This window comes from Mirounga angustirostris, unplaced genomic scaffold, assembly GCF_029215605.1.
Source record: "Mirounga angustirostris isolate CCGP_5_RB_7025 unplaced genomic scaffold, mMirAng1.0.hap1 SCAF_7, whole genome shotgun sequence".
Taxonomy (NCBI): Eukaryota; Metazoa; Chordata; class Mammalia; order Carnivora; family Phocidae; genus Mirounga; species Mirounga angustirostris.
Genome location: NW_026991715.1, coordinates 9,344,346 through 9,370,903, shown reverse-complemented (window position 1 = coordinate 9,370,903; position 26,558 = coordinate 9,344,346). Strand labels below are relative to the sequence as shown.

General features: G+C 48.5%; 1 protein-coding gene and 5 non-coding genes across 7 annotated transcripts; 2 read left to right on the top strand and 4 right to left on the bottom strand.

The window, feature by feature from the left end:
- Window positions 1-7,515: 7,515 nt before the first annotated feature.
- TRNAV-AAC (transfer RNA valine (anticodon AAC)) lies at window positions 7,516-7,588 on the bottom strand. The gene has a single exon. It is a non-coding gene; the product is annotated as a tRNA-Val (tRNA).
- Window positions 7,589-7,919: 331 nt separating this feature from the next.
- TRNAP-UGG (transfer RNA proline (anticodon UGG)) lies at window positions 7,920-7,991 on the bottom strand. The gene has a single exon. It is a non-coding gene; the product is annotated as a tRNA-Pro (tRNA).
- A 2,669-nt stretch (window positions 7,992-10,660) lies between these two features.
- TRNAT-UGU (transfer RNA threonine (anticodon UGU)) lies at window positions 10,661-10,733 on the bottom strand. The gene has a single exon. It is a non-coding gene; the product is annotated as a tRNA-Thr (tRNA).
- Window positions 10,734-12,810: 2,077 nt separating this feature from the next.
- TRIM7 (tripartite motif containing 7) lies at window positions 12,811-21,462 on the bottom strand. 2 transcript variants are annotated; one of them, XM_045890786.3, is made up of 8 exons: window positions 20,640-21,460; window positions 19,601-19,696; window positions 18,294-18,524; window positions 17,519-17,541; window positions 17,108-17,223; window positions 16,552-16,587; window positions 14,714-15,251; window positions 12,811-14,232 (listed from the first exon to the last, which is right to left on the bottom strand). In XM_045890786.3, the coding sequence occupies exons 1-7, from the start codon at window positions 21,393-21,395 to the stop codon at window positions 14,740-14,742; spliced, it is 1,770 nt and encodes a 589-aa protein (XP_045746742.1). In that variant the 5' UTR covers window positions 21,396-21,460; the 3' UTR covers window positions 12,811-14,232; window positions 14,714-14,739. The 2 variants fall into 2 exon arrangements, with proteins under 2 accessions (XP_045746742.1, XP_064451856.1); XM_064595786.1 differs by lacking the exons at window positions 12,811-14,232; window positions 14,714-15,251; window positions 16,552-16,587; window positions 17,108-17,223 and adding an exon at window positions 17,234-17,381 and having other exon boundaries at window positions 20,640-21,462.
- Window positions 21,463-23,716: 2,254 nt separating this feature from the next.
- TRNAA-UGC (transfer RNA alanine (anticodon UGC)) lies at window positions 23,717-23,788 on the top strand. The gene has a single exon. It is a non-coding gene; the product is annotated as a tRNA-Ala (tRNA).
- A 461-nt stretch (window positions 23,789-24,249) lies between these two features.
- Window positions 24,250-24,322, top strand: TRNAK-CUU (transfer RNA lysine (anticodon CUU)). Its single transcript has one exon. It is a non-coding gene; the product is annotated as a tRNA-Lys (tRNA).
- Window positions 24,323-26,558: the final 2,236 nt, after the last annotated feature.

Below are 26,558 nucleotides of genomic sequence, written 5' to 3'. Positions count from 1 at the left end.
ACTTCCAAAGTTGCAACTACAGCCTGTCCACGGTAGAGGGCGCCAACAGCAAGGCACTCCCGCCCCGTGTTGGAAATAGAATCCGGAAGAACTGCAAAATTAGAGCCTGCAAGCTGTGATGGAAGAGCTTGCATTATGAGTATAACAAAGAATGTTTTCTCTAGAAGAGTGGTCGTATTTTACGAAATATGTGCATTGAGATAGGAAATTATTCACAAGGTTGGGAGGAATTAATTCTGTCCATACACCTGCCCCCTGCTCTGTCCAGGCAAGAGGGTGAGCAGGGCCTGGTCTTTGCTTATTTATTACCTCTGGTTTCCCCTCGTTTCCTAGCACTCACCGCGAGTGTCTATTCTGTTTTATTTCTCGCTGCAGATTCTGGGCTTTGTTCACACATCCCTTTGAGCTTGGTTAATGCAGTGAGCACAGAAGAAATGACCCCTTTCTGATGTTCCAGTGGTAAGGGGCGTGAGAGTCCTGACTAGTCGGTGTGCCAATGATCCTGGAAAGAGATGTTGGCAGCAATGGAGCTGTCTGGAGCTGCCTGGCGGGCATGTGAGTTGAATAGCTGGCATCATTTCCAGAGAGGGGGCTGTGCAGGAGATGCTGATTGGACAATAGAGAAGGCATGCATTTGTTCTGGTGTGGATATGGAGCTTGTGGGTCTGGAGAGACTTGGAATGGAAATGAAAGAGGAAGCCAGGGGACAGATCTGGGCTGGAGTTAAAAATCAAGAGGTGTTGATCCCACTGGCCACAGTGGCAGTGGGCATGAGAAGAGCAAAGGCCCAAGCCCATGTCCTGCAGAATCCCAACATTTAGGGCAGATGGAGGAGGAGAGTCAGACCCTCAGACTCAGGAGGTGGGATGAGACCACCCTATTGTATCCTATTACAAGTTCAGTGTGTTGATGCTTCAGATAACTGAAAATGATGGTGACTGTATAGTGCTCATGACTTTTACATGCTTGGAGGTCACTGGCCACCATTGTGAAAGCTGCGTTGGGTGATTCGTTCATCATCCAACAGGGATGCTGCTGCTTCCACCCTGCCTGAACTTGGGGTTACAAGATGATCCAGAAATCCCACTTCTAGATATATATCCAAAGGAAATATAATCAGTATTTCGAGAGATATCTGCATGCCCAAGTTCATTGTAGCATTATTCACAATAGCTAATGTGTAAACAACCTAAGTGTCCATTGATGGATAAATGAATAAAGAAAATGTGATATATTGGGGCTCCTGGGTGGCTCAGCTGGTTAAGCGTCTGCCTTCAGCTCAGGTCATGATCCCAGGGTCTTGGGATTGAATCCCTCAGCGGGGAGTCTGCCTCTTCCTTTGCAGCCCCCCATCCCCTGCTCATGCACTCATTCTCTCTCTCTCTCACAAAAATAAATAAATAAAATCTTTAAAAAGAAAGAAAAAATATATTTATAATGGAATATTATTCAGCCTTAAAATATAAGGAAATCCAGCCGTTTGTGACAACATAGATGAACCTGGAGGACATTTTGCTAAGGGAAATAAGCCAGACACCAAAAAACAAGTATTGCATAAGCTCACATATATGTGGAATCTAAAAATGTCAAACTCAAAGGAACAGGCAGTAGAATTGTGATTACCAGGGACTGAGAGGTGGGGAAATGGGAAATGTTGTCAAAGGGTACAAACTTTCAGTTACAAGATGAATAAGTTCTTGAGACCTAATGTACAGCCTAATGACTATAATTAATAATAATATTGTATACCTAAAATTTACTGAGAGTAGATCTTATGTGTTCTTACCATACACACACAAAATTAATTATGTGAGGTGTTATGATTGTGATGATTATTTCACAATGTATATATATATCAAACATCACATTGTACACCTTAAATATGTACAATTTTTAGTTGTCAATCCTACCTTGCTTGATAAAGCTGGGGGAAAAGCTAGATTATGGAATAGCACTCTTTGCAGGGTCTAGGGATTCAGGAGCTCACACACGGGGGAGAGCCAGATAATAAAAAAGAAAACCAACCAGTGACCCAGATGATTTTAGCTATTGATCAAGGCCTGGGTCAACATTTGAAAAACCAATCAATGTAATTCACCATATTAACAAACTAAAAAAAAATACCCATCCGATTATCCAGTAAATGCAGAAGAAGCATTTGATAAAATCCAATATCCTTTTTTTTAGGGACATTTAATAACAGGCTTTACTTACTCTCCAGTAGAAACTTACAAAATGTTTATGGTTATACAGCAAGATATAAAGATTATGCAAAACATTTTTTTGGATTCATAACTTTTTTATTGAGGTATAATTGACATGTTATATTAGTTTTGGGTGCACAACATAATGATTTGGTATTTGTATATTTGATAATGTAGTATATACTACATTAGTACCTGTTTTCACTAACCAAAAGAAATTCAAAGATTTTCCTTTTAAGGAAAAAGCCGTGACCATGCTAATGCAGGTCTTCTGTAAAAGCAAAGTCGTGTGACTCGAACTTTTGGAAAGTGGGTGATACTCTTCACTTTACGCCATTTTGGTTCACCGAAGTTTTCATGGGAACGTTCTACTTCTGGAAAGCAGGGAAATCTGTACTGCAAAATGATTACCAGAAGTCTAGTTAATATCCTTCACCATACATAGTAACAATTTTTTTTTGTTTTTTTCTTCTAATATCCATTTTTTATAAAACTCTCAGCAAACCAGGAGTAGAGTTGACTCTCAACCCTAGAAAGGGCTAAGATCATATTCAATGTTGAAAGACTGAGAGCTTTCCCCCAAGATGAAGAACAAGGATTTCCACATCTCACTACTTCTCTTCAGTATTGTACTAGACATTCTAGCCAGTGCAACAAGGTGAGAAAAATAATTAAAGGCATCTAGATTGGAAAGGAAGAAGTAAAATTTTCATTCGTCATAATGACATAATATCTGCGGGGAAAATCTAACAGACTGTCTCCACCCCGCCCCCCTCCAAATACTAGAACCAAATGTGTTTAGCGAGGTTACAGACACAAGATCAATATGGTAAAATAAATTGTATTTCTATATACTAGCCAAGAACAATTGGAAATTGTTTTGTTTTTAAAAAATAAAAGAAACTGAATTTTGTTGTGTTGCTTTGATTTGAGACATGACTGAAAAACAGAAAGTTATGCCATAGTTTCTGAAGAATTAAAATGAGGAAAATGGTGCAGATACTATCTGCATTTTGCAGGCATTTCAGAGTTACATTATGCCTCCTGGCTGAGTGCTCAAGGTTTTGTTTTGTTTTGTTTTTTGGAGAAACTGGCAATCAGTGAATCATTTCCCCAGGAGCTAAGCCAGCCCATTCAGGGCAGGCCCTCCACCTAGAACCCTACTTGGGTTTCTTTGAAGGTGCTGTGGACAAGTACCAAAAACATGGGTGTTTTTTTTAAAGTTTTTATTTAAATTTATTTAAATTTATTTAAATTCCAGTTAGTTGACATACAGTGTAATATTAGTTTCAGGTGTACAATATAGTGATGCGACACTTCCATACGTCACTCAATGCTCATCACAGCAAGTACACTCCTTCCTTCCCATCACCTATTTCCCCCATCCCCCATCCCCTCATCCCCCTCTGGTAACCATCAGTGTGTTCTCTATAGTTGTCTGTTTTTTGGTTTGCCTCTCTCCCTCTTTTTTTCCCCTTTGCTTATGTTTTGTTTCTTAAATTCCACATATGAGTGAAATCATATGGTATTTGTACCTCTCACTGATTTACCAAAAAACATGTTTAAATGAGCTTCTTTGGTTTAGTTCTTTTTTTTTTTTAAGATTTTATTTATTTATTTGAGAGAGAGGGAGAGTGCATACAGTAGGGAAGGGGCAGAGGGAGAGGGAAAGAGTCTCAAGCAGACTCAGCACTGAGTGTGGAGCCCAACAGCGGCGGCGGGGGGCTCAATACCATCACCCCGAGATCAGGACCTGAGCTGAAACCAGGAGTCCAGTGCTTAACCGACTGCACCACCCAGATGCCCCTGGTTTAGTTCTTTTTTTTCCCCAAGATTTTATTTATTTATTTGACACAGAGAGAGAGAGCACAAGTAGGCAGAGTGGTAGACAGAGGGAGAGGGAGAAGCAGACTTCCCACGCTGAGCAGACAGCCCGATGCGGGGCTTGATCCCAAGACCCTGGGATCATGACCTGAGCCGAAGGCAGATGCTTAACTGACTGCACCACCCAGATGCCCCTGGTTTAGTTCTTAAGGGCTACTTCTTCCCCAACCCCTTGGCCTATTGCTCTTTGTTTAAAATTTCATAAAAGTAGGGGGAAAGACCTCAATGTGAGACAGGAATCCATCAAAATCCTAGAGGAGAACACAGGTAGCAACTGTGACCTTGGCCGCAGCAACTTCTTGCAAGACATGTCTCTAAAGGCAATGGAAACAAAAGCAAAAATGAACTATTGGGATTTCATCAAGATAAAAGCTTCTGCACAGCAAAGGAAACAGTTAACAAAAGGAAACAGCAACCCACGGAATGGGAGACAATATTTGCAAATGACATTACAGATAAAGGGCTGGTATCCAAGATCTATAAAGAACTTCTCAAACTCAACACCCAAAAAACAAGTAATCAAGTTAAAAAATGGGCAGAAGACATGAACAGACAATTCTCCAAAGAAGACATCTAAGTGGCCAATAGACACATGAAAAAATGCTCCACATTACTTGCCATCAGGGAAATACAAATCGAAACCACAATGAGATAACCACCTTACACCAGTTAGAATGGATAAAGTTAACAAGACAGGAAAAAACAAATGTTGGTGAGGATGCAGAGAAAGGCGAACCCTCTTACACTGTTGGTGGGAATGCAAGCTGGTACAGCCACTCTGGAAAACAGGATGGAGTTTCCTCAAGAAGTTAAATATAGAGCTACACTATGAACCAATGGGTATTTACCCCAAAGACACAGATGTAGCGAAAAGAAGGGGCACGTGCACCCCAATGTCCATAGCAGCAATGTCCACAACAGCAAAACTGTGGAAGGAGCTGAGATGTCCTTCAAAAGATGTATGGATAAAGAAGATGTGGTTCATATATTCAATGGAATATTACTCAGCTATCAGAAAGGATGACTACTTACCATTATGTCAACGGGGATGGAACTGGAGGGGATTATGCTAAGTGAAATGTCAATCAGAGAAAGACAATTATCAAATGGCTTCACTCATTTGTAGAACATAAGGAATAGTGCGGAAGACCACAGGGGGAGGGAGGGAAAACTGAATGGGAAGAAATGGGAGGGGGAGACGAACCATGAGAGACTCTGGACTCGGGGAAACAAACTGAGGGTTGCAGAAAGGGAGGCAGGTGGGAGGATGGGGTAACTGGATGATGGGCATTAAGGGTGAAACTTGATGTGATGAGCACTAGGTGTTACTGGCAACTGATGAATCATTGAACACTACATTTGAAACTAATGATGTACTACTATATGTTGGCTAATCGAATTTAAAGTTAAAAAAACCCCTAAAATAAATTTGTGTTGTTTTTAGCCACTAAATTTGTGGTAATACACACTTTGGCTTAAAAACACACAGCTGTATAGAGTTATAAGAATCACGGGACAATCTTTATATTAAGAAATTAAGAGGGAGTGGGGCACCTGGGTGGCTCAGTTGGTTAAGCGATAGAATCGAGTCCCGCATCAAGCTCCCCGCTTAGCGGGGAGTCTGCTTCTCCCTCTGACCTTCCCCCGTCACTCTCTCTCACTCACTCACTCACTCTCTCTCAAATAAATAAATAAACTATTAAAAAAGAAGAAAGAAAGAAACTAAGCAGGAGAAAATAAATCTACTAGGATGGTGCAGTAATCCTAGTGTCCTCTACTCTAGCCCTGGCTACCCACCTGTGTTCAGATCTCCCATTAAAAGTCAAGGCCCCAGGGACGGAATCCAAGCTACTTTCATGAATTTAGACCCAGCCATTTAAATGAGGTTTGGGACGATTTAATGACATACAATCTAAGTTTAAAAAGAATGTTTCAAATCTGTATCTACAGCAGGTAGACATACTGGTGCAGGGGGAAATTAACGGAAAAAGAAACTGGAGGTTAATTCACCAAATATTGATAGTTATCTCTGAGGTTTTCTGGTGAATATTTTTCTATTTTTTTCCCTGGATATGCTGGTGTGGTTGTTTTTTTCTCTTTAATGGGTTTTTATAATAGGGAGGGAAGGGAAGATTCCCCCTATGGTATTCAATCAAGTGTGTTTTTTGTCAAGATCCGATATCTCCAGTTGGAACACTTGTTTAAAAGGATGGAAACCGGGGCACCTGGGTGGCTCAGTTGGTTAAGCAGCTGCCTTCAGCTTGGGTCATGATCCCAGGGTCCTGAAATCGAGCCCCGCATCGGGCTCCCTGCTCAGCGGAGAGCCTGCTTCTCCCTCTCCCTCTGCCTGCCACTCTGCCTACTTGTGCTATCTCTCTGTCAAATAGATAAATAAAAGATATCTTTAAAAAAAAAAAAAAAGGATGGAAACCTCAGGCAGCAGAATTGCACGGGTGGAGGCCTCTGAGATCACGATTGCCAGAATAAATAAATGAATAAATAAATAAATAAATAAAATAAACCTTATAGATTTTTTGAAAAATTGAGAGGGGGGTGCATGCAAGGTTTCCCTCTCCTTTATTTAATTTCTAGAAATAATACACACGGTTTAATTAAAAAAAAACAACAACAGGTGAGATTATAGAAGGCCTCCTCTGCGTTCACGCCCATTCCCCAAAGTGAAAGGTGGGAGTTGCTTGTTGAGAGTTTCCCAAAAGCAAGGCATAGGGTGTGCGCCTCGCGAATCCTTCTCTGTCAGCGCGCTGGTGGAGCCCAGTGGCTCTGGTCAAGCTAATCTTGCTGGTGGGGATACAATTCTGCTCTAACCTGTAGATTCTTCCCAACGCTTTCTTTTCCTGAAGACCCTTGGAAAGTTATCAGCAGTCAAATTAGACACCCCAAGCCCTCCTGCGCCGGGATAGTGTGGCCGAGCGGTCTAAGGCGCTGGATTAAGGCCCTAGTCTCTTTGGGGATGTGGGTTTAAATCCCACCGCTGCGAGCCTCTCAGCGCTTTGTGCGCTATTTTGCTGGGGATCACAAATAGCGGAACGAAGCGGGATTGGGCACTCTCAGTTTTCGGCGTCTGGAAGGAACTCCATTCTACCAGAGGGCGGCTGCTGAATGGCTGGGCTCTGTGCCTTCTGTGAGCTCGTGTCTAGACAGCAAGTGGGTTGGGATCAGGTATTACAGGCGTCCGTGGCTGAGGTGGAAAACTGGCGGTGTAGATACCCTTTTCTCAATCCCTGGAAGAGCTCCCATGTCTGTAACCAGGCAGAGGATGGTGGATGTCCTGAACTGAAGCCAGGTTTGTCCCACAGAGTCTCCAAATGTACATCAGTGTAATAAATTTCAAATAGTAGTTGATGGTGGATGGCTCATAGTCTCCAAATGTTAAATAGTAGGAAGGAAAAAATATAAAGCTATGGATTGTTTCCGCCCGGTTTCGAACCGGGGACCTTTCGCGTGTTAGGCGAACGTGATAACCACTACACTACGGAAACCCGCTGGTAGAGTACTCCCTGTAATACTCTTATTGTGAAGAAAGCCTTCCATTGGTACAGTGGATGCAAAGTTCTAAGCTGAGAAAAGATGGCACCACGTCCCAGATTGGCAGAAAACAACCACAAGCGGCTCTGCACCCAGTCTTTCATCGGTGACCCTCGGTTCCGGGGCGACTTACTCCTCTACCTACTCTTCTTCCTGAGCCTACTCCTCTACCTACTCTTCTTCCCCAGGCCACTCGAACTCCTGGGTATGCCATCTGCCCGTCCAAGACCCAAACCATCCATCTAAGAAGAAATGTAGCTAAAAAGTATGTAAAAGTGAAAAAGCGGGCTCGTCCGGGATTTGAACCCGGGACCTCTCGCACCCAAAGCGAGAATCATACCCCTAGACCAACGAGCCGCCTCATAGCTGCTTTTTTGGTTCGGTCCGTAATCTGAGTCGGTTGGGAGTAGTTTTGCCACCAACGGGTACTTTTATTTTTGATATATTGGAATTATCCTCTGGACCTCAGTGTCCCGCGCCCAACCTTATCCCTGCTCCGCAGTCTCCGCATCCGCCGTTAACCTCATCCGTAGGCAGCTCGCCCAGCGAAAACGCTCCATATCCCTTGGTCCCTCTCTGTGGTCTGGGAGAGCCTCACTGCTAGCGCGCCTCGGACAGCAAGCAGGGCCACCCTTCCGCTTTGGCCTGGGAGCCTCTGCCCAAGGGAGCCCAAATAAGGCCCAAGTCTGGAGGCCCGGGGTCTGGGCGCAGAGTCCGGGAGGAGCCGGAGGGCTCCTTGAAAGAAAAGAGAGCGGGGTTTGGTGGGGTCGCGGGACCGACTGTGTCTTGAGCCGCGAAATGAAACCGGAGTGGTGCCTTCGGGTGCGGCGCCTGGTAAAAGGACTAGGGTTTTTCTTTTTTCTTTCTTTTTTAAAGATTTTTATTTATTTATTTGAGAGAGAGAGACACAGCGAGAGAGGGAACACAAGCAGGGGGAGTGGGAGAGAGAGAGAAGCAGGCCTCCTGTCGAGAAGGGAGCCCGACGTGGGGCTTGATTCCAGGACCCTGGGATCGTGACCTGAGCTGAAGGCAGACGCTTAACGACTGAGCCACCCAGGTGCCCCTTTATTTTTTTTTTAATGAAAATATGAAAAGCAACACATAACTGCAACGCTATTTGCAAAAGCTTCAGAAAATGTAGGGAAGTGTAAGGCAGAAACGAGATGACTGGCTGCGGTGGCTGGGGGCACAGCTCGGGAGGCTCGCACCAGAGCGCGCGCACACTCGCCGCCCAGGCTAGGTGCCCCCGCCCTCCGCCCTCGAAGCGTTCTCCTGGGATTGCCCGGGAGCAACCACCACTCCCGCCGAACCAGGGTCCTGGGCTGTGCGGGCGCTCTCCTCCCTCCTCTTGGACCTGCTTTCCCCCAAAGGGCTTTAATTGCACTGGGATATTCAGTAGTAAAAACCAAAAACCAAACAAAAAACAGTGATTCTGATTCCCTGCTGTAAAATTCACGAAAATCCACTAAGACCTGGCCCAAAAATTCCCAGAAAAACTCCCTACACAGATGACTGTTACAAAACCAGAGGGGGAGACGAATGGTGGCTAACCCACTTCAAGGAAAAAAAGTGCTAATTTTTCCACTGCCACTCCACAATCTTGCTCAGCCCTCTGCGTTGACCGCTCCATTCGCCGCTCCTCTCGGCCTTTTCCTTGGAAAACAAGATGCTAACCGGCCTCTCCTCAACCGGCATTGTCCTCGCCTCCTTTCGCACGCACAAAGTGTTGGATGGACTCTGTCCTAGGCCACCGTGTATCCTCGCGCTCCTGGTTACTACCGCCTCCCTGTTGTAAGCATTTGCTTCTCTTCTCTATGGAATTATATAAGAAAAGTGAGAACAGACGTCCACAGTTGGTAACACCTGCCCCTAAAGCTTATAACTGCCACATTTGCTTCCTTTTTTTAACCATTTCGTTTTTCTTTTAAACAATAAAAGCACACAATTAATATATGCTAACCTTCTGGCTTTGATTTATTTATTTATGCTGTTCAAGGAAGTCAAGTATACAAAATGAAATTAAATCCCCAGAGAACAATGGGGGCCCTGCCTGATAGGCAGAGGCAGGCTCGCGGGGGGGTTTGGGGCACCCTCCCGCCACGGCCTTTGCCAGCACGACCCGACCCGACCAGGAGGCCTTGGCTCAGGCAGAGGCGCGACCCGGCCCCGCCGCGCCATCCCAGCCAGCTGGAGCCCTCTCTCCAGTCAAAGGGGACCTTCAAAAAGGTCCCCGCGTTGACTCCTGGCAGCGCTCTAGCGCCGTTTGGGTTTCGAGAACAACCCGGGCTCGGTGCACCAAACTGGAGAAAACCACTCGCGGAACCCTGGGGGAGACGCCGGAGAAGAGATGAATGGAGTAGTTGGGGAGAGTGTTGAATGGGGGCCACAGGCCTTCGCACCCGCCCGCTCACATCCAAAGAGCCAAGACCGCATTAAGACCCGAACGGACACGCCCCGGATAGGCCAGGAGCGCACCTACACCTTCCGGCACCTACGCGTCCCGGACTCCCAGGATTCATCGACCCCTATGTGCCTTGCCCTACTGGACGACTACCTCACCATAGAACCTAGATTGTGGGGACCAACGGCGAGCTAAGCGAGGGCTTAAACCTAGTCCCCTTCCCGACTAAAACAGATTCCCAGGATGCGTTGTGGGGAGGTGGGCGTAGACAGGTGGTCCCCACTAAACGAAGACGACAGAAGAGATGAGGACTCGGCCCTGACCTGAGTGGGGTGAGAGGAGGGGAACGTTAAGATCTGCCACAGACTTGCCCAGAGCACGCTAAGGATCCGAGGGACCGCTCTGGAGAAGTTGCGCGGAGCCAGCGGAGCCTGTGATCGCAAGGCCACGGACGCAGGGGGTCTGGCTCTTCGAGAAATAAGGCCACTTGTAGTTGGCGGGCATCTAAGGAGCCAAGAACAGTCAGTTCCACCTAGGGCCTGGCCTTCAGAAGGGCGGAAATTCGTGTTGGCTCACGCATCTTCCGTTTTTCCACCTTTCAGGAAGGGGTGAAAAAAATGAAAGTAGGCCCCAGCGAGATTTGAACTCGCGACCCCTGGTTTACAAGACCAGTGCTCTAACCCCTGAGCTATGGAGCCAACCACAACTTTGCTTTCTGCGCAAGAGCAGTTGACACCGCCACCGTCCGCCGCGCAGCCGCAAAGAACCACAGGGAGGAGCTAAGCAATGAGAGGCGGGCCGGAGCCTTTCGGCCGAAGAAGACATAATCTCGCCACTGCTGTCTCACCAGCGACGTCAGTAAGTGTCAATGCCGGCAGGCCAGGCCGCAAATCCTGAGAGAAAGTCCCGCAGAGAGACGGCAGACGGTGCGCTCCCCCGGGCTGTGAGGGATAGAGTGAGGGCATGACGCTACGCGGGCAGGGGCGGGGCCTCCGGCGGGCGGAGCTTAGGAGGGCCCGGGGTCTTCCGGGGGCTTAGGGGTCAGGGGCAAAGACCCGTTCGTTGGCTAGAGAGGTCCAAGGCTTTTTGTGTCTGAGAATGAGGATCCGAGGTCAGGGCTGCGAGGGAGGAGTTAGGGGAAGGGTGTCAATAGACCTGTCCTGAAGGAATCCAGGTACAGGCTGGTAAGGTGGACTGTCATTGGGCAGTAAGAGATCTGGGGGGAGGGGCGGAGAAATCAGAAGGTCGAGGCATGAGGAGGTGCTGGGCGGAGAAGGACTGGGTCAGGGCTGGGAGTCCCTAGCCCTTGCCGCACCTTTAGGCAAGTTAGGAAAAGGCAAACCTTGGGGCTCGCCTTAGCTCTTGTGAAACTGGTTCCCTAAGAGCCCTAAAAGCCCAGGGGATAAGGGGCATGGAGAGGGTGAGAGCCCAGGTGAGGGACAGGAGCCCTACCCTGCAACGATGAGAAAGTGGCGGGCTGTCCAAGATATGGAAGCTGCCCAGTGCCCATCATTGACGAATGGATAAAGAAGTGGTATATATACACAATGGAATGCTATTCAGCCATAAAAAATAATGAACTCTTGCCATTTGCAAGGACCAGATGGAGCTAGAGAGTATAATGCTAAAGAACATAAGTGAGAAAGATAAATACCATATGATTTCACTCATGTGGAATTTAAGAAACAAAACAAATGAGCAAAGGGGAAAAAATGAAAGAGAGAGAGAGACAAATCAAGAAATAGACTTTGAACTATAGAGAACAAACTGATGGTTATCAGAGGCGAGGGGGTGGGAAGAGGAGTTAAATAGGGGATGGGGATTAAGGAGTACACTTGTCATGATGAGCACAGGGTGATGTACAGAAGTGTTGAATTACTATATTGTACACCTGAAACTAATAAAACACTGTATGCTAACTAACTGGAATTAAAGACTTAAGATAAAACTTAAAAAAAGAAAGTGGTGGCTATAAGTGGTGGACCTTGACCTGGTGGCCCAACCTGCCCCATGGTCCCTGCAAGGCCAGGTGACTTGGGCCGGTGGGTACCCTCCAGTCTGCATGGTGAGGGGCCATGTGAGGGTCTGTTGTCAGGGAAATGGCTCATGCAACTCAAGGATCTGGGACTCATGGGTGGGATCAGAAGGAACCAAGTTAAGCCAGTCATTGCTTTCAGAGACCCAGACATCTCACAGATCTTAGGATGCCCAAAGTATGGGAGAGAAAAATGCACACAGTCACACATACTTCCACACCAGCATTGTGACATCCAAAGTCACTGCACTGTCCTAGTGACCAAAAGAGAACATCTCTTACCCTCAGTGTGTGATTGTTACTATAACTGTTGTGATATTTCTTCAGATACATAGACGTCTATGTAGTTAATCTGCAAACACACATACTCTGGTAGACACACAATCACATTCACAAACATAAGAGCTGAAAATATACACACAGACAGCCACCCTTGCAGTCCCCAGACCTGGCCCTACGGGCACCTCCACCAGACACCCCCCTTCTGTGACCTGTAATATGTGTTGCAGTCCTTCAGCACACTTGTTACGTGACTTTAACTGTGATACTCAGTCCAAAACCCATACAAGCCCAGATACCATTAGGGCTTGATGATAACATTAGCCAATTTAATTAGCAAGTGAATATTAAAAATGGGTTTTCCTTGTGGAAATTAGTGGTATTCAAATAACATGCATTGGCTACAATGTTCTAAAGCTACTCTCCATGTGTGAACACCACATAGGATTCACCCTCTGGAATGATACAATGATACTGTAGGCTGGACTCTTTTTTTTTTTTTTTAAGATTTATTTATTTATTGGAGAGAGAGAGAGAGAGAGAGCATGAGCTGGTGGGGGGGAGTTGTGCAGATGGAGAGGGAGAGAGAGAATCTTAAGCAGGCTCCATGCCCAGCACAGAGCCCCACACGGGGCTCGATCTTACCACTGGAGATCGTGACCTGAGCTGAAATCAAGAGCCAGATGCTTAACTGACTAAGCCACCCCTGTAGGCTGGACTCTTATATGATCCTATCCCCAGCCCATAAGCCACTGGATTCTGATTACCTGGTGCTGTGTCCATTGGGTCTGCCTCTAGAACAGTATCATGCCTGCCCTGTAAGACCCTTGTATGCCAAGTGTGCTTGAAGCATCTCAGGGATAGAGCACAGAAACTCTATGACACTTGCAGACCAGACTATTCAATTGTCACTGCCCTACATGCCAACATACCTGTCTAAACCTGTGCAGGACAGAAGAGGTCTGAGACTGGCTTTCATCTAGCCAGATAGCCAGGTAGTGGGGGAGGAAACCTATGGCCCTGACCTAAATATGGGGTAGCTAATATTTAACAACAAATGAAAAATAAGGTATTACCAAATTGACCGAGGTCTATTTGCAATACCCAAGCCCTATGCACATGCTGATAAATGCCCTCTCCAAAACCCACACACACCCCTGCCCCCCTCAATCTGAGATATAAACACATGTGCACACATTCCTCACACACTTAAACACAACTGCTCATCCAGTCTAGCAGAAACCTTTGCTCTTGCGCTCAGTCTGGGGGAGGCAAGAATGAGCTAAGCCACCCTAGAAATGAACTCAGTCTATTTCCATCTCCTCATCCCCTTTCCCTGGGGAGCACTAAGCATGGAACAGCCCAACACCCCCTCCCAGAAACCCACCCAAACAGAAGCTGGGGAACAATTAGCCAAGGGATAACATCCCACCAGGGCACAGGCTGAGCAGATCTTGGCACCAGGCTGCTGTTGGTGTACACTCGGCAAGTTCCAGAAAGGGTATGTCAGAAGCATCCCATGTGCCGTCCCATGCTGATGTTAGTTGCATCCATAAAATGATAAGTGCTGTTTTGTGTTTCAAAATTCCATAACCTTTGGTCTCCTTACTTAAGGGAGACTATGCTTTGGCATTTGGAAGGGGTTGAGGCATCTGTGAGCACACATGGCTGTCACTGTGGCTGAGAAAGTACGTATCACTCTGTATCATCAGGTTGAGGGGTACTGGAAAGTAGCCATGTCCTGGGCTTTCTGCTCATGTACAGGTCAAGAATCTCCTTCCAGTTCTGGCCCAGGCTGTTCTCTGAGCTGGGAGTACAGCACTCCTTCCTGAGTACAGACCTCAGGCCAGCTGTATCCAGGTGTCTGGAGGCAGAGCTGACAGCTGACAAGAAGGGAAAGCAGAAGTGATCATGAACCTGGCTGTCTGGGCCTGAACCTGTCCCATACACTGAGGACAGCACTGGGCTTGGTGTTGCTCCACAGAACCAGAGGCCCTGCTAAGCCCAGGCAGGTGGCCCCAGTGATGGGAAGTACCTCTGTGCATAGTTTGGCCGGCGTCCTCACCCACCTGCACTTCCTCACAGCTCAGGCCAGATCCACCTGCCCACAACAGGCAGAGGACTGGCCCCAGGGGTCCAAGGCATCTCCCCCTGCTCATTTGACCGCGGAACCCTTTTCCGCAATCGCCTGTTCTGCGGGCTCTAATGTTGTGGCCTGCAAGAGCCCCTCTAAGGCCGCCCAGGCCGAGTCTGGGGGTGGGGTGGGGGGCAGGCCCAAAGTAATCAGGAGGCTCCGACAGAGAGCACCATTGCTTCCCGTGGGCAGCCCCCGGACAAGGAGGAATGACCCCTTGACTGACTCACCCTCTCTGGGAGGCCGCCGAGGCCTCTCAAGGCCAGATTCGCAAGTAGGTGCCGGTGGAGCAGACGGAGAAAAGCGGGAACACGCGCTCGTGGAAATTGACGCGGAAGGTGTAGAGGTGGCGCATGTCCTCCGCGGCGTAGAAGGACACGGCGCCCACCTCCAGATCCAGGGCCACCCGCACGCGGGACAGGTGGCCACAGCTGAGGGGCGTCCGTTCGGGGCTAGTCACCGCCCAGTACTTGCCGCTGTTGAGCTGCAGCGCCCAGACGCCCTCCTCGGGGGTGAAGGGCGTGAGGCCCTTGCGGCGCACGCTCTCGCGCGCCACGCCCAAGGCCCAGCCGTCCTTGGGGCCCACTTCCACCTCCCAGTGGTGCCGCCCCGAGGAGAAGCCGCTGGACGCCAGGACCCGCGTGTTGGTATCAAAGCGGCGTGGGTGGCAGGGCAAGTCCTGGGCCCGCTGTCCGAGGCGCACGCTCTTCAGATCCAGGGAGAGGATGAGGCGGGGGTTGGCGGTGTCCGGGTCCAGGGTCAGCTCCACTGAAGGCAGACACAGGGAGAGACGTCCCATGCAAGCCCCTTGCTCACCTCTCACTGGTTACTTCTCCATCACCATTCCCCCACCAAGTATGTGGGAAAGTCAGATGGAATGTAAGAACCTAATTTGGATCAGATCCACAAATCCAATTTAAAAGACATGGGGGAATTTTGAACACTAGATATGAGAAGGAACCGTTACTTTTTCTAATTGTGACTATGGTTTTGTGGTTATGTGGTTTTTTTTTTTTTTTTTTTTGAGTCTGTCTTTAGAGATAACATACTAATATTTATGGAAAGGACTTATTTGTGATTTGCTTCCAGTGGGAAGATGGGGGTAAGGGTGTTCAAGAAAAGTATTAGCCGAAGGTGTGTGATGAGGACATAATATGCATTATGATCGTCTCTCTACTTTTGTGTATGTTTACAATTTTCATAATAAAAACTTAAAATTTGCACACTAAGTACTATCTGCCAGGACTGTTGTACGCCCCGGGAATCCCACAGTTCAGTATCCCTGTCCTCCTGCAGCTTCCTTTCTGGGGGGAAGGGAGGGAGAAACAATAAAAGATAAACACGGATGGTAAGAGGAATCAGGAGAGAAGGCTGTAATTTCAACCAGAGTGGCCAGGGAAGGCCATATACCTGACTGGAGGACACATATACCAGGCTGAGGCCCAGCCAATGAAGTGCAAATGCCGTGAGGTGCATGTGTGCTTGGTGCATCGCAAGAGCGGCAAGGAGGGCTTGTTGTGTCTGCACAGAGTAAGCCAGGGGGAGAGTGTGCAGTGAGGCCAGATCCCTAAGCCTGGAGGACCACAGTGAGGACTATGTGGAGTGAGAGAGGCTGTCCCAGGGTTCTGAGCAGAGGAAGGGCATGATCTGACTCAGCTGGTATAAATTCTTCCAAGGTAAATTCTGACTTAGCTTGTTCAGTCATCAGCATCAGGAATATGTGCCCTCCCCTCCCCTGCCCTCCTGTGGGGTTGGATCCCATTCACCCCCGAGCTCTGCAGTAATAAGAACCACCTCCCTTCCTCTCTTCAGTCTCCTCCTGCTTTCCCTGACCCCTGCACATAACCCCTGTCCACAGGAGAGGTCTCTGCCTGTCTGGGAGTGGGGAGAGGGGAGAGAGCCTGTCCAGGTGAGTGACCCACAATTTATAGGCCTACAGGTCCCACTGCAGCCTGAGGGAGCCAGAATTGGGAGGCAAGGATGAGGAAGCAGACAGCGAAGGCAGAGGTAGGCAGGATTCTTTACATGGCCAAATGATGGGAACTCACTATCACAAAAACCATCATACCTTTCTCCTCTTTCTCCAGCTCTCCCCGAAGATCCTCTGAGAAGGTGAAACAAAGCAGTGTATGTGTAAATGACTCAGAAGATTGTCTATCTGACAATGACAGTGATACCAAAAGATACCACCTCCTCTGACATTTATAGCCCCACTGGCTCACTCCCCAGATACCCCAGAGGCTGAGAGTTGATGTACAGACTCTGGGTCAAGCATGGGGGGTGGGGAAGGGGCAGTATCCTAGTTCTACTTCTTCAGCTTCCGCCTCTTTTGCCTGAGCTGGTCTGAGCTGAGCTCTTTTTCCTCATCCCTCTTTTTGCTAATACCCCTCTACCCTGACTGTCCCTGGGGAAATCTTTGTGCTGGGGACGTGGTGGTGGAGGGGGGAACTGTTGCTGAATGGATATGCTACTATCATCTCCCTGCACCATTCTGGCCTTGACACACCCTAGCTCCTACTTTCTCACATAGCTTTTGGAAAGGCACACCCTTGGGACCCCAAACTACCAGAAACACACGATGCCCACCAGCACTGCATGGCCCAACCCCAAGCACAGGCCCCTACCTTTGAACTTCTTGAGCAGCCCCTTTAAGACAAAGGTCTTGAGGGAAACATTCCAGACTTTATTCTTCATCTCAGAAGAGACTGTGGTTGGCTTGGGGCCAGGTACATTGCTGCATCTGCAGGACAAAGACCCTGAGGAAGGCCCACAAACACTGTCCTATTCCCAGTGGGCTGAGGCAATTAGGATGGCAAGGTCCTCTTGGTGGGGAGAGGTGAAGAAAGGAGAGGCTGATCTTGCACCAGAGTATCCACAGCCAGGCAGGTGGACATTTACCTTAGAAGGTACAGAGGTAAGGCAGTGTGGGAATTGGGAGATGAGAGGTCAGGGGTAAGGGAATGAAGAGAGAGAGCTCAGTGGAAAAGGAGAAGAGCCAGCTTGGAGAGGCTTAAGGAACTCTTAGGTCCACTCACCTGCTTAGTGTGTTTTTGAATTCCTGGAAAGCAAGATGAAAGAAAACCAACTCAGCATTAGGTAACTTCCAGTCACCTTTGACAAAATAAAACTGGCAATACGGTGTACCACGCCCTACCACCTGCATGGGCCCAGATGGCAATGGCTTTCTGCTGTGCCTGATTACTGGGTGTCTCATCACCTCCCTTCCCACAGCTTTGCAAATGTTCCCTTCATTACAGAATCACCACTGGAGCCATGTGCTGGGATCCAGAGCTGCATCTGCTCTCGACACCACCCCAGATAAGTCACAGCCCTTAGGCAATGACGGGTCACTCAGACTAGCCTCTTTTAAATGACTATACTTGACCCATTTGTGACTTGTGAAGTTTATTTGTGGATTGTGACTATTTCCAAAGGAAATAGAGTAGAAAATGTCAAAATGCATCACATGTACTAAAGATAAGTATTATTTTCCGAGACTTTTGTCACAAGGCTTAGATATGCCTTGTATATAGCTCTTTGGAACTCCTTTCTGTCTGCTAGATTGGATACTGCCCAATTCATGAATCCTTGAGTAAAGCCAATAAGATCTTTATTGTGGCTTGAGGTCAAGAAAGTTTTACCACATCTTTTTATGCCTTTAACCCCAGGAGAATCCGTGCAGTTTTCTCCAGTCGCCTACTGCTCAAGTATGTGATTCTAACTAAACTCACAGAATCTGACTCTGTTCTCACTTGCCATTTGTAATGCCTTAGGATAAATGATTCATACCTCTGGCCAATCCAGACTCACCTGGAGAAAGTCAAGGTCAGGCTTTCGAGTTGTCTCCTGGATCTGGCTGCTGAGCTTGGAGAGCTGGGTGATCTCACCCCCAAGCTGAGCTATGTTCTCATTCTGCTTCTGTGTCACCTCCCGGGAGAGCTCCTCCAGACGGCCCAAGAGCCGGCCCTCCTGCTCCACCAGGAAGGCCCGCAGTGCCTGGAACTCTGCACCCACCTTCTCTCGCTCAGCTGCCATCTGCTTCTGTCTCAGGAGAGGAGAAGTTGGAGAGGCAATGGGACATCAAGATGTAGCATTTGGGTAGTAGCCTCTGAGCCATCCCATGGGACAGAATTCCATCCACCTCACTGTTCAGGGGTCAGAGGCTCACCTACACATAACCGCCACGTACATCCTTTAGTTTAAACATTCCAACTCTGAGCACACAGCAGCTTCAACACATGCTGAAGAGTCCCCTGTCACAAATGTGCTCTCCCACCAACCTAGGGCAACTTCAAACTTGCCCCAGAACCACCCCGGGCTATAGCTGCCTCATTTGAAAAGTAGGAAGAATAAATTAGTGCCTCCCAGAGACACTGTAAGGATTAAACTGAGGTCACATCCTCCCCACCCCCAAACACATTTATTTCGAGTTAAAAACAAGACAACAGGCCCAAAATGGAGTCACCCATGCTAAGTCTCACCTCAGGAAACAGAGACTTAATTACCCTTTCAGTTTTCCCAGAAATAGAATTTTACACCAATCAGGAATCACCTGAGCAGTACTAGTTAAGTAACTGCCTGATAAACCCCTACACTCCCCAAGAGGCGAAGTAACTTTGCAATAACCAATCTGCTTTTTGGCCTAGTATAAATTCCTGGTTCCTGCTCCCTTCTGCTTATAAAATCTTTGCCTTGTATAGCTTTTCAGAGTTTTTTGTTTGTTTGTTGTTGTTTATTTGTCAGAGAGAGAGAGAGCATGCACAAGCAGGGGGAGCGGCAGGCAGAGAAGCAGGCTGCCCAACATGGGCTCAATCCCAGGACCCTGGGATCATGACCTGAGCTGAAGGCAGATGCTTAGCCGACTGAGCCACCCAGGTGTCCCTTCAGAGTTCTTTTCTATCTGCTAGATAGGATGCTGCCCAATTCATGAATCCCTGAATAAAGCCAGTAATATCTGCAAATTTTACTCAGCTAAATGTTCTCCTTTAACTTTTGTCATCCCTCCAATTTTCACTCTTCACTTTACTTCTTTTTAAAGAATGCACACACAGGGCCAGGATGGTGGGTGGTCCTCTGTTGTCACTCAAAGAGGGCCACCTGGAGGGTGCCCAGCTCACCAGGAGCTCCTTGCTCTCCTTCTCTTCGGTGGAACGAAAGACCTCATAGTCCTCCAGATCCTTCTTCAAGACCTTCAGCCTGGACTCCAGGAGCTCCTGCAGGAGGGTGAGAAGGAAGACATTATGGGAAGAGGACTCTGGAAACCCCAACTTGTGACTTCCTGGAGCCATCCAGGACAAAGAGAAGACCCTCTTCATTGAAGAGAAGGAGGCAGGGTTGAAGCCATATCTGGACATGGAGATGGCCACAACCTGCAAGGCACACATAGCGGAATAGGGCAACTGACCCGTGACTCCTAAGGCCCCAAGGTCTCATTTCCCCAAGACCATCTGTACACAATCCAAGCTGAAATGCAGGCCATGTAGGAGCCCAACCTACCTAGTCTTCCCCTCTGCTTTCCTCCTCACCATCAGAAAGCCGTCTGGGTGAGAGGGCTGGAGTGGAATGAGGAGTAAAGAAAGACTGGGGCCTGTGTGCCTGAAGCCTCTGTGGACACCCCAGAAAGGAGGCAGGGAAGAGACTGCCCCAGATCCGTATCTTTGACACAGCCCAAGACAGCTTCTGGTGCTCTGCTCAACCCAGGAGTCACCCACTGCCTTATCCCAACCTCTTGGGAAGGTCGTCCCACTGGGCCCCAGGACGCAAGGAGGTAGCAGAGCGCCACACCCAGGGAAAGGGCTGAGAGTGCGGGCAGAGGAAGTGTGGGTGTGACGGAGACACTGCTAGAAGCCAGGGACAGACAGAAAGAAAATCGCGAAGTCCGTGGAGATATCGCGAAGGCGGTCCAGTAGGGAGCCCAGAGGGCAACTCGAGGTGGGTGGGAGTGTGTTATTAGTGGTGTGGCAGTGACACAGCGAGAGTCGCACTCCGTCCCAGAGCCAGTGCTGGGTAGCATGGCAAAGGAAAAAAGAGGCAGGGTCTCACCTGGGCCTCCTGCCTGCTTGCCAGCCGCCTGCACTGCGTGCGCGGGAAAACAGAACCCGAGCTGGGTCCTGGGGATCTGCCCTGGGGCGGGGGGGGGGGGCGCGGGGAGCTCACCTTAGCTTCCTGCACAGCCTCGTCAAGCGGCAACACTGCGTGCGCGCGGTGTTCCCGGGCGCGGTCGCACACCACGCAAATGGCGCGTCCGTCGTCTTGGCAGTAGAGCTTGAGCGGTTCGCCATGCTGGACGCACGCAGCCAGCGCTGCCTCCGCGGGCTGGCGCTCCCCTGGCGCGGCCGCAGGTAGGCCGAAGCGCCGCAGCAGCGTGGCCACCGAGGCCAGCTGCCGGTTGGGCCGCAACTGGCCGGGACGCACGGGCTCTCGGCACTGTGGGCAGGGCAGCGGGCCGGGCAGCGCGCGGGATGCCGCGGGGGCTTCCACGCCGGGGCGCTCCCAGCAGCGCGCGATACAGGAGCGGCAGAAACTGTGACCGCACTCGACGGACACTGGCTCGCGGAAGAGCTCCAGGCATATAGAGCATGTGGTCTCGCCCTGCAGCTCTGCGGCCAGTGCCAGCGCCTCGGCCCCGGCGCCGGGGTCAGTCCGCGGCCCCACTGCCGCCATGCGCTCCCTCAGCGCACCTAAGTCCGGCGGTGCTGGGGAAGTCGAGGGGCTCGACAGTACGCGGCTCGGAGCGGTGAGGCCCGATCCGGCCTCCGAGCACCCACGGGGAGAGAAAGGGCGGGGCTGAAGCCGGGCTGGCGGAGACTCGAGCTGAGAGCTTGCCGGGCCGGGAAACGAGACGGGAGTGAGCGCGTTGTGGGCGGGCCAGACCTCACTTCTCGATCGGATCCAAGTGCGGGCCAGCTCCATGCGCCCCCGGCTCTGGGCCGCTCAAACACTGGTTTGGTCTGTGGCCTCCTTGGTCCCCTGGCGCCCCCTCTCCGTCACGCCGCCCCCCCTCCCCACCTCGCCCAGCCCCTCCGCAAGCTTCTCTAGGCCACCCCCACCCTGACCCAGTCAGCCGTGGGAAACGGGCCTGGACAAGTGGGCGCACACACTCAGCTGGGTGCCACTCCCGATTGCCGCCCAAGCCCGACCTAGCACGGCCGGGCCAAGGGCCTAGCGCCCGGGGCCACAGTGTCAGGTTCCCGGAGTGCAGGTTGGTCCTGGCCCGGTGCTGAGCTAAATTTAGTGTCTGCAACATGGCTCTTGCCCCCACCCCCAAGCGTGGCTTGTGTCCACTTCGGTGGCTACTTTTCCCACCGTTGTTCTGCCCCTTGTTTATTCTTTCTTTAATTTTTGGCTTTGAACAAATAATACATTTACAATAAATTTTCCCACTTTAATCTTCACCAAAATAACCCAACCCTCTACTGTCCCCCCAGAACTTACAGGAATATTTGCTTCCACCGCCATTCCTCATTCCCAAAGGGCACTCAAGGCAGGCTTTAGACACCACCCTCCTCAGAAACCACTCTTATCAAGGTCACCTGTGACCTCAGCAATTCTAACCCAAAGGCAAAGGCTCCTTCTCAGGCTTCACCTCACCTGCCCTTTCCTCTGATGCTTCCTCCTTGCTGGTACTCTTTCCCAGCACGTTCCAGGATGCTGTAGTCCCTGGCTCTCCTACCTTTTTCTTGGCCTCCCTTGTGGTTTCCTCCTCCTCTTCCTGCACTTGCTCAGTTCTTGGACCCACCCTGTCTATACTCACTCCTGATCTCTTCCACTTTCTTGGCTTGAAAGACCCTCTTCTTGCTGGTGCCACAGTACACATTCCCACCCCATTTCCCCGGCTATGCCTGGCTCCCACATCCAACTCCCAGTAGCATGTTCTAAGGGATCTCACACACTCACCATATCCACAGCTGTACTTCTAATCTGCCCCTCCAGCTGTTCCTTCCAGAGCCTTCCCCACCCCACCCCATTTAACAGCAACCCCATCCCTCCAGGTGCTCAGGCCAAACTGGGGAGTCCTCTGTGACTCCCAAGAGGAAAGCATTGCACACACTCCACCCTCGGTCCTCTGTGTGTCTTCACTCTCTCACACCCTCCACTGCACCACCTCCAGTGATCTCAGGATCACAACAGTTCTCTCCCATTCTGTCACACTGCCCTACCCTGGCTTCTCCACCCAAGTGTGAGAACAGTCCTGTTGACATGTTGAGTCAGATCAATTTTAAGTTCTCCTCTGCTCAAACCCTCCATTGGCTCCCGCTGCTCAAAGTGAAAGTTGAAGTCTTTACAATCCTCCAAAGGCCCTACCTATCCTTTGACCTCATCCCCTGGACCCAGCCTCTCTACCCGTATCTCCTATCCCTCTTCCCTGTTGACTCCTGTCTTGCCACAGGGACCTCCTTATTCCTGCAACATGCCAGCAAGAGCCTATTTCAGGGTCTTTGAACTGGCTTTTACCTTTACTTGGACCTCTCTTTTCCCATACTTGCATGGCTTACTTCCCACCTCCTTCAAGTCTTGTTCCAAATGTCACCCTCTCAGTGAAGCCTGCCCTGACAACACTGTTTAAAATCACCTCTTACCACATTCTGTCCTTCAAGCTGGCTCTATTTTCTCTAACACTTTACCTCCTCTGGAATTTGAGCTGTTAGAGGAGATGACTGTGTCAGTTTTGTTCGTGTTGGGACCCCCAGATTTCTAGAGCAGTTCTTGTTGCACAGGAAGTGATGGGTAAACTTTTCTTGGATTGAATTGATTTAAACGTGGTTCGAAATTCAGATATGCAGAGTGGTTCACAGCGAAAAAGGTGCCTATCGTCTACGCTCTAGTCTCCTCCTCATCCCAAGCGATCAACTTAGCAATTCTGAATTATTTTATACAAATATTATATAGTTTGCTACACTCCCCTTCTTCTTGTTTAACAAAGGTAGCAGCCTGAGCACAGTCTTCCTTACTTTCCTTTTTCGGCTCACTGTTCATTTGGGGGCATCGTGCCTGATGATTTCTCCTACGTTTTCCACTGCTGCCTTCAGGGGTTTATTCCGGCCCTGTTCTCCCCGCCAGTGTCCCTCAGTGGAGATCCGCTCGCCTGGAGTCAGTAGAGGATTCAACCACAGCTCTGGCGCTGCCCGACCGGCTTTGCAAACATCTGGCTTGTCTCTATCAGGCTGTTTGCACGCCCCCTCCCTATACTAATAAGCAGCCAAGGGAACGTTCAGAGAACGCTTGCGTAAGGTGGGGATGTAGCTCAGTGGTAGAGCGCATGCTTTGCATGTATGAGGCCCCGGGTTCGATCCCCGGCATCTCCAAGGCGGCCTTGTGTCTTCCTTTTTTTTTTTTTTTAAATCCTTACTAAATTTTCAAACGCTGAATGTTTGCAGAGCCCTGGGGGAAAATCCCGTATTTTGGAGTTTGCCCAGATCAGAAGGGGCGGTGGCGGGACCCACCCACTCCAATGCCCAGACCCTACCTCTAAACTCCTGATTAAAATATCACAAGGTGAGCATGCCAGTGGCATTAGGATGCTCATATTTTCCCTCCTTTGCGCCCTGCACTTTCCGGGAATGGAAAAAGGTTAGGTAGCTGGCAAAGCAGAGCAAGCAGAAAACAGACTTAGGCGGGAGGGGCGGTCAGGCACTATCTGCGGAGTTTGAGTTTCTGGGTCTGCCAGGCGGCTGGTTGTCGCAAAGAAACCTATTTCTGAGTTTGGAGCCGCATATAGTCTGAATCCTACCTTGAAGTAAGAAATGCTGAGACGCCATTGCTAAGCGCCCGGCTAGCTCAGTCGGTAGAGCATGAGACTCTTAATCTCAGGGTCGTGGGTTCGAGCCCCACGTTGGGCGTGGGGTCTGCTTTTGTTCTTCATCCTCAATTAAGGACAATTGGTTCGTTCCTTGACTCCCTCTGGGACAAATAAAGAAATTCTACTCTGCAAATTTCTTGTGTGCGGTATTCAAGTGGGCTTTTTTTTGTGGCTATACCTTTGTTCGTTGATTAATTTATGATTTACTGCTAACGAAATGAATTTTATATAAATATATGTAAATTATTAGTTTAAAAAAATTGTTAAAATATGCATAATAAAACTTACCGTTTCAATAATTTTTACATGTAGAGTTCTGTAGCTTTTCACACATTCATACAGTTGTGCAACCATCACCACCATCCATTTCCACAACTTTTTCATCTTCCCCAACTGCAAATCCACCCAGGAAATACTAACTCCCCATTCTGTCCTTCCTCCAGCCCCTGGCAACCACCATTCTACTATCTCTATGACTACTCTCCATTATATATATATAGACACGCTACATTTTTTTTAACCCTTCATCTGTCTATAAACACTTGGTTGGGTTCGTTCTACCTTTTTGGCTTTTGTGAATAATGCGGCTATTAGCATGGGTGTGCAAATATCTTTTCGAGTTCCTGTTTTCACCTCTGTTGAGGCTATACCTAGAAGTGGAATTGCAGAACATATGGTATTTCTTTTTTTTCTTATTTTTTTTCTAATTTTAATTCCAGTGTAACGTATGGTATTTCTATGTTTAATTTTTTGAAGAATCACCATAGCATTTTCCACAGAGTTCCACAAAATAAGTTTTTAAAACATCTTTTGAGTAGGTTGTACACTGTACTGTTCAAAAATTGAATCATACATAAAAATATTCAGTGAAAAGCATCTGTCATCTTCCCTCCTTAGGTAACAACTTTTGTACCTGTGTATATATTCTTGCACAGTTATATATCTTTTGATGCAAATATATTTCTATTTTCTTCTATTTTATATGAAAAGATAATTACAATTCTTATATTTGGAGATCTTTCCATCTCAAGATGTAGGAAATTTTCTAAGTCTTTTTTTTTTTTTTGCAGCTGCATAATATTCACCTGTAGATGAATCATAGTTTATTTAACAGATCACCTACTGATGGACATGTATATTGTTTCCAATCTCTTGTTATTATAATCAATTCTGCAGTTAATAAGTATGTAGTGTTGTTATTTTGCACTCATATCTGTGGGGTAAATTTCTAGAAGTTGAGATTGCTGTTTCAAGATTTATATGTGATTGTAACTTTATGGAAATAGACAAATCACTCACTGTAGTTGGAGTGAGGAGTAGAGGACTGTAGATCTTACAGGCTGATTGATATTCCTTCCTACCAGCCATGAACCAGATTGCCTTTTTCTCCACCGCTTTGGTGGCAATGGGCTGCTTTAACAAATCTAACATGACTCCACCCCCCCTTAAAATTCCCTAACTGCCTGTCCTACAAGATAAGATGATATCCATTGCAGGGCCTACAGGGCACTGCCTGACAGGAAGAGGGACCTTCCTTCTGCCCCTCACAGGAACATACTCAGGGAAAAGTTTCTGAAGATCACAGTGTCACTCTTATTTATGGCTTCTAATCCAATTCTATAGGACAACATTATTTTTTCTTTTTCAGGCTTGTCTCTGTGAAGGCTATCATGTTTTCTTCATTTGCAAAGCCATGATATCATTGGAAAGGTCTACTCAGTTATTTCTTGTTTTTTGTTTTTGTTTTTTTAGTTTTTATTTATTTGACAGAGAGAGAGCACAAGCAGGGGGAGCAGCAGCAGGAGAGGGAGAAGCAAGCTCCCTGCCGAGCAAGGAGCCCAATGTGGGATTCGATTCCTGAGATCATGACCTGAGCCAAAGGCAGACACTTAACCGACTGAGCCACCCAGGTGTCCCCTCAGTTATTTCTTTTTTTTTTTTAAAGATTTTATTTATTTATTTGAGACAGAGAGAATGAGAGAGAGAGAGAGCACATGAGAGGGGGGAGGGTCAGAGGGAGAAGCAGGCTCCCTGCCGAGCAGGGAGCCCAATGCGGGACTCGATCCAGGGACTCCAGGATCATGACCTGAGCCGAAGGCAGTCGCTTAACCAACTGAGCCACCCAGGCGCCCCCCTCAGTTATTTCTTATTCTGTGGATTTTTTCCCTTTGACAGAAAGAATCCAATCAAATATAAGAAGTTAAATTTGTATGTGATTTTCTACTTGGTCTTGATGTCATATGGGGCATATTTAAATTATTATATCATGCATGTGG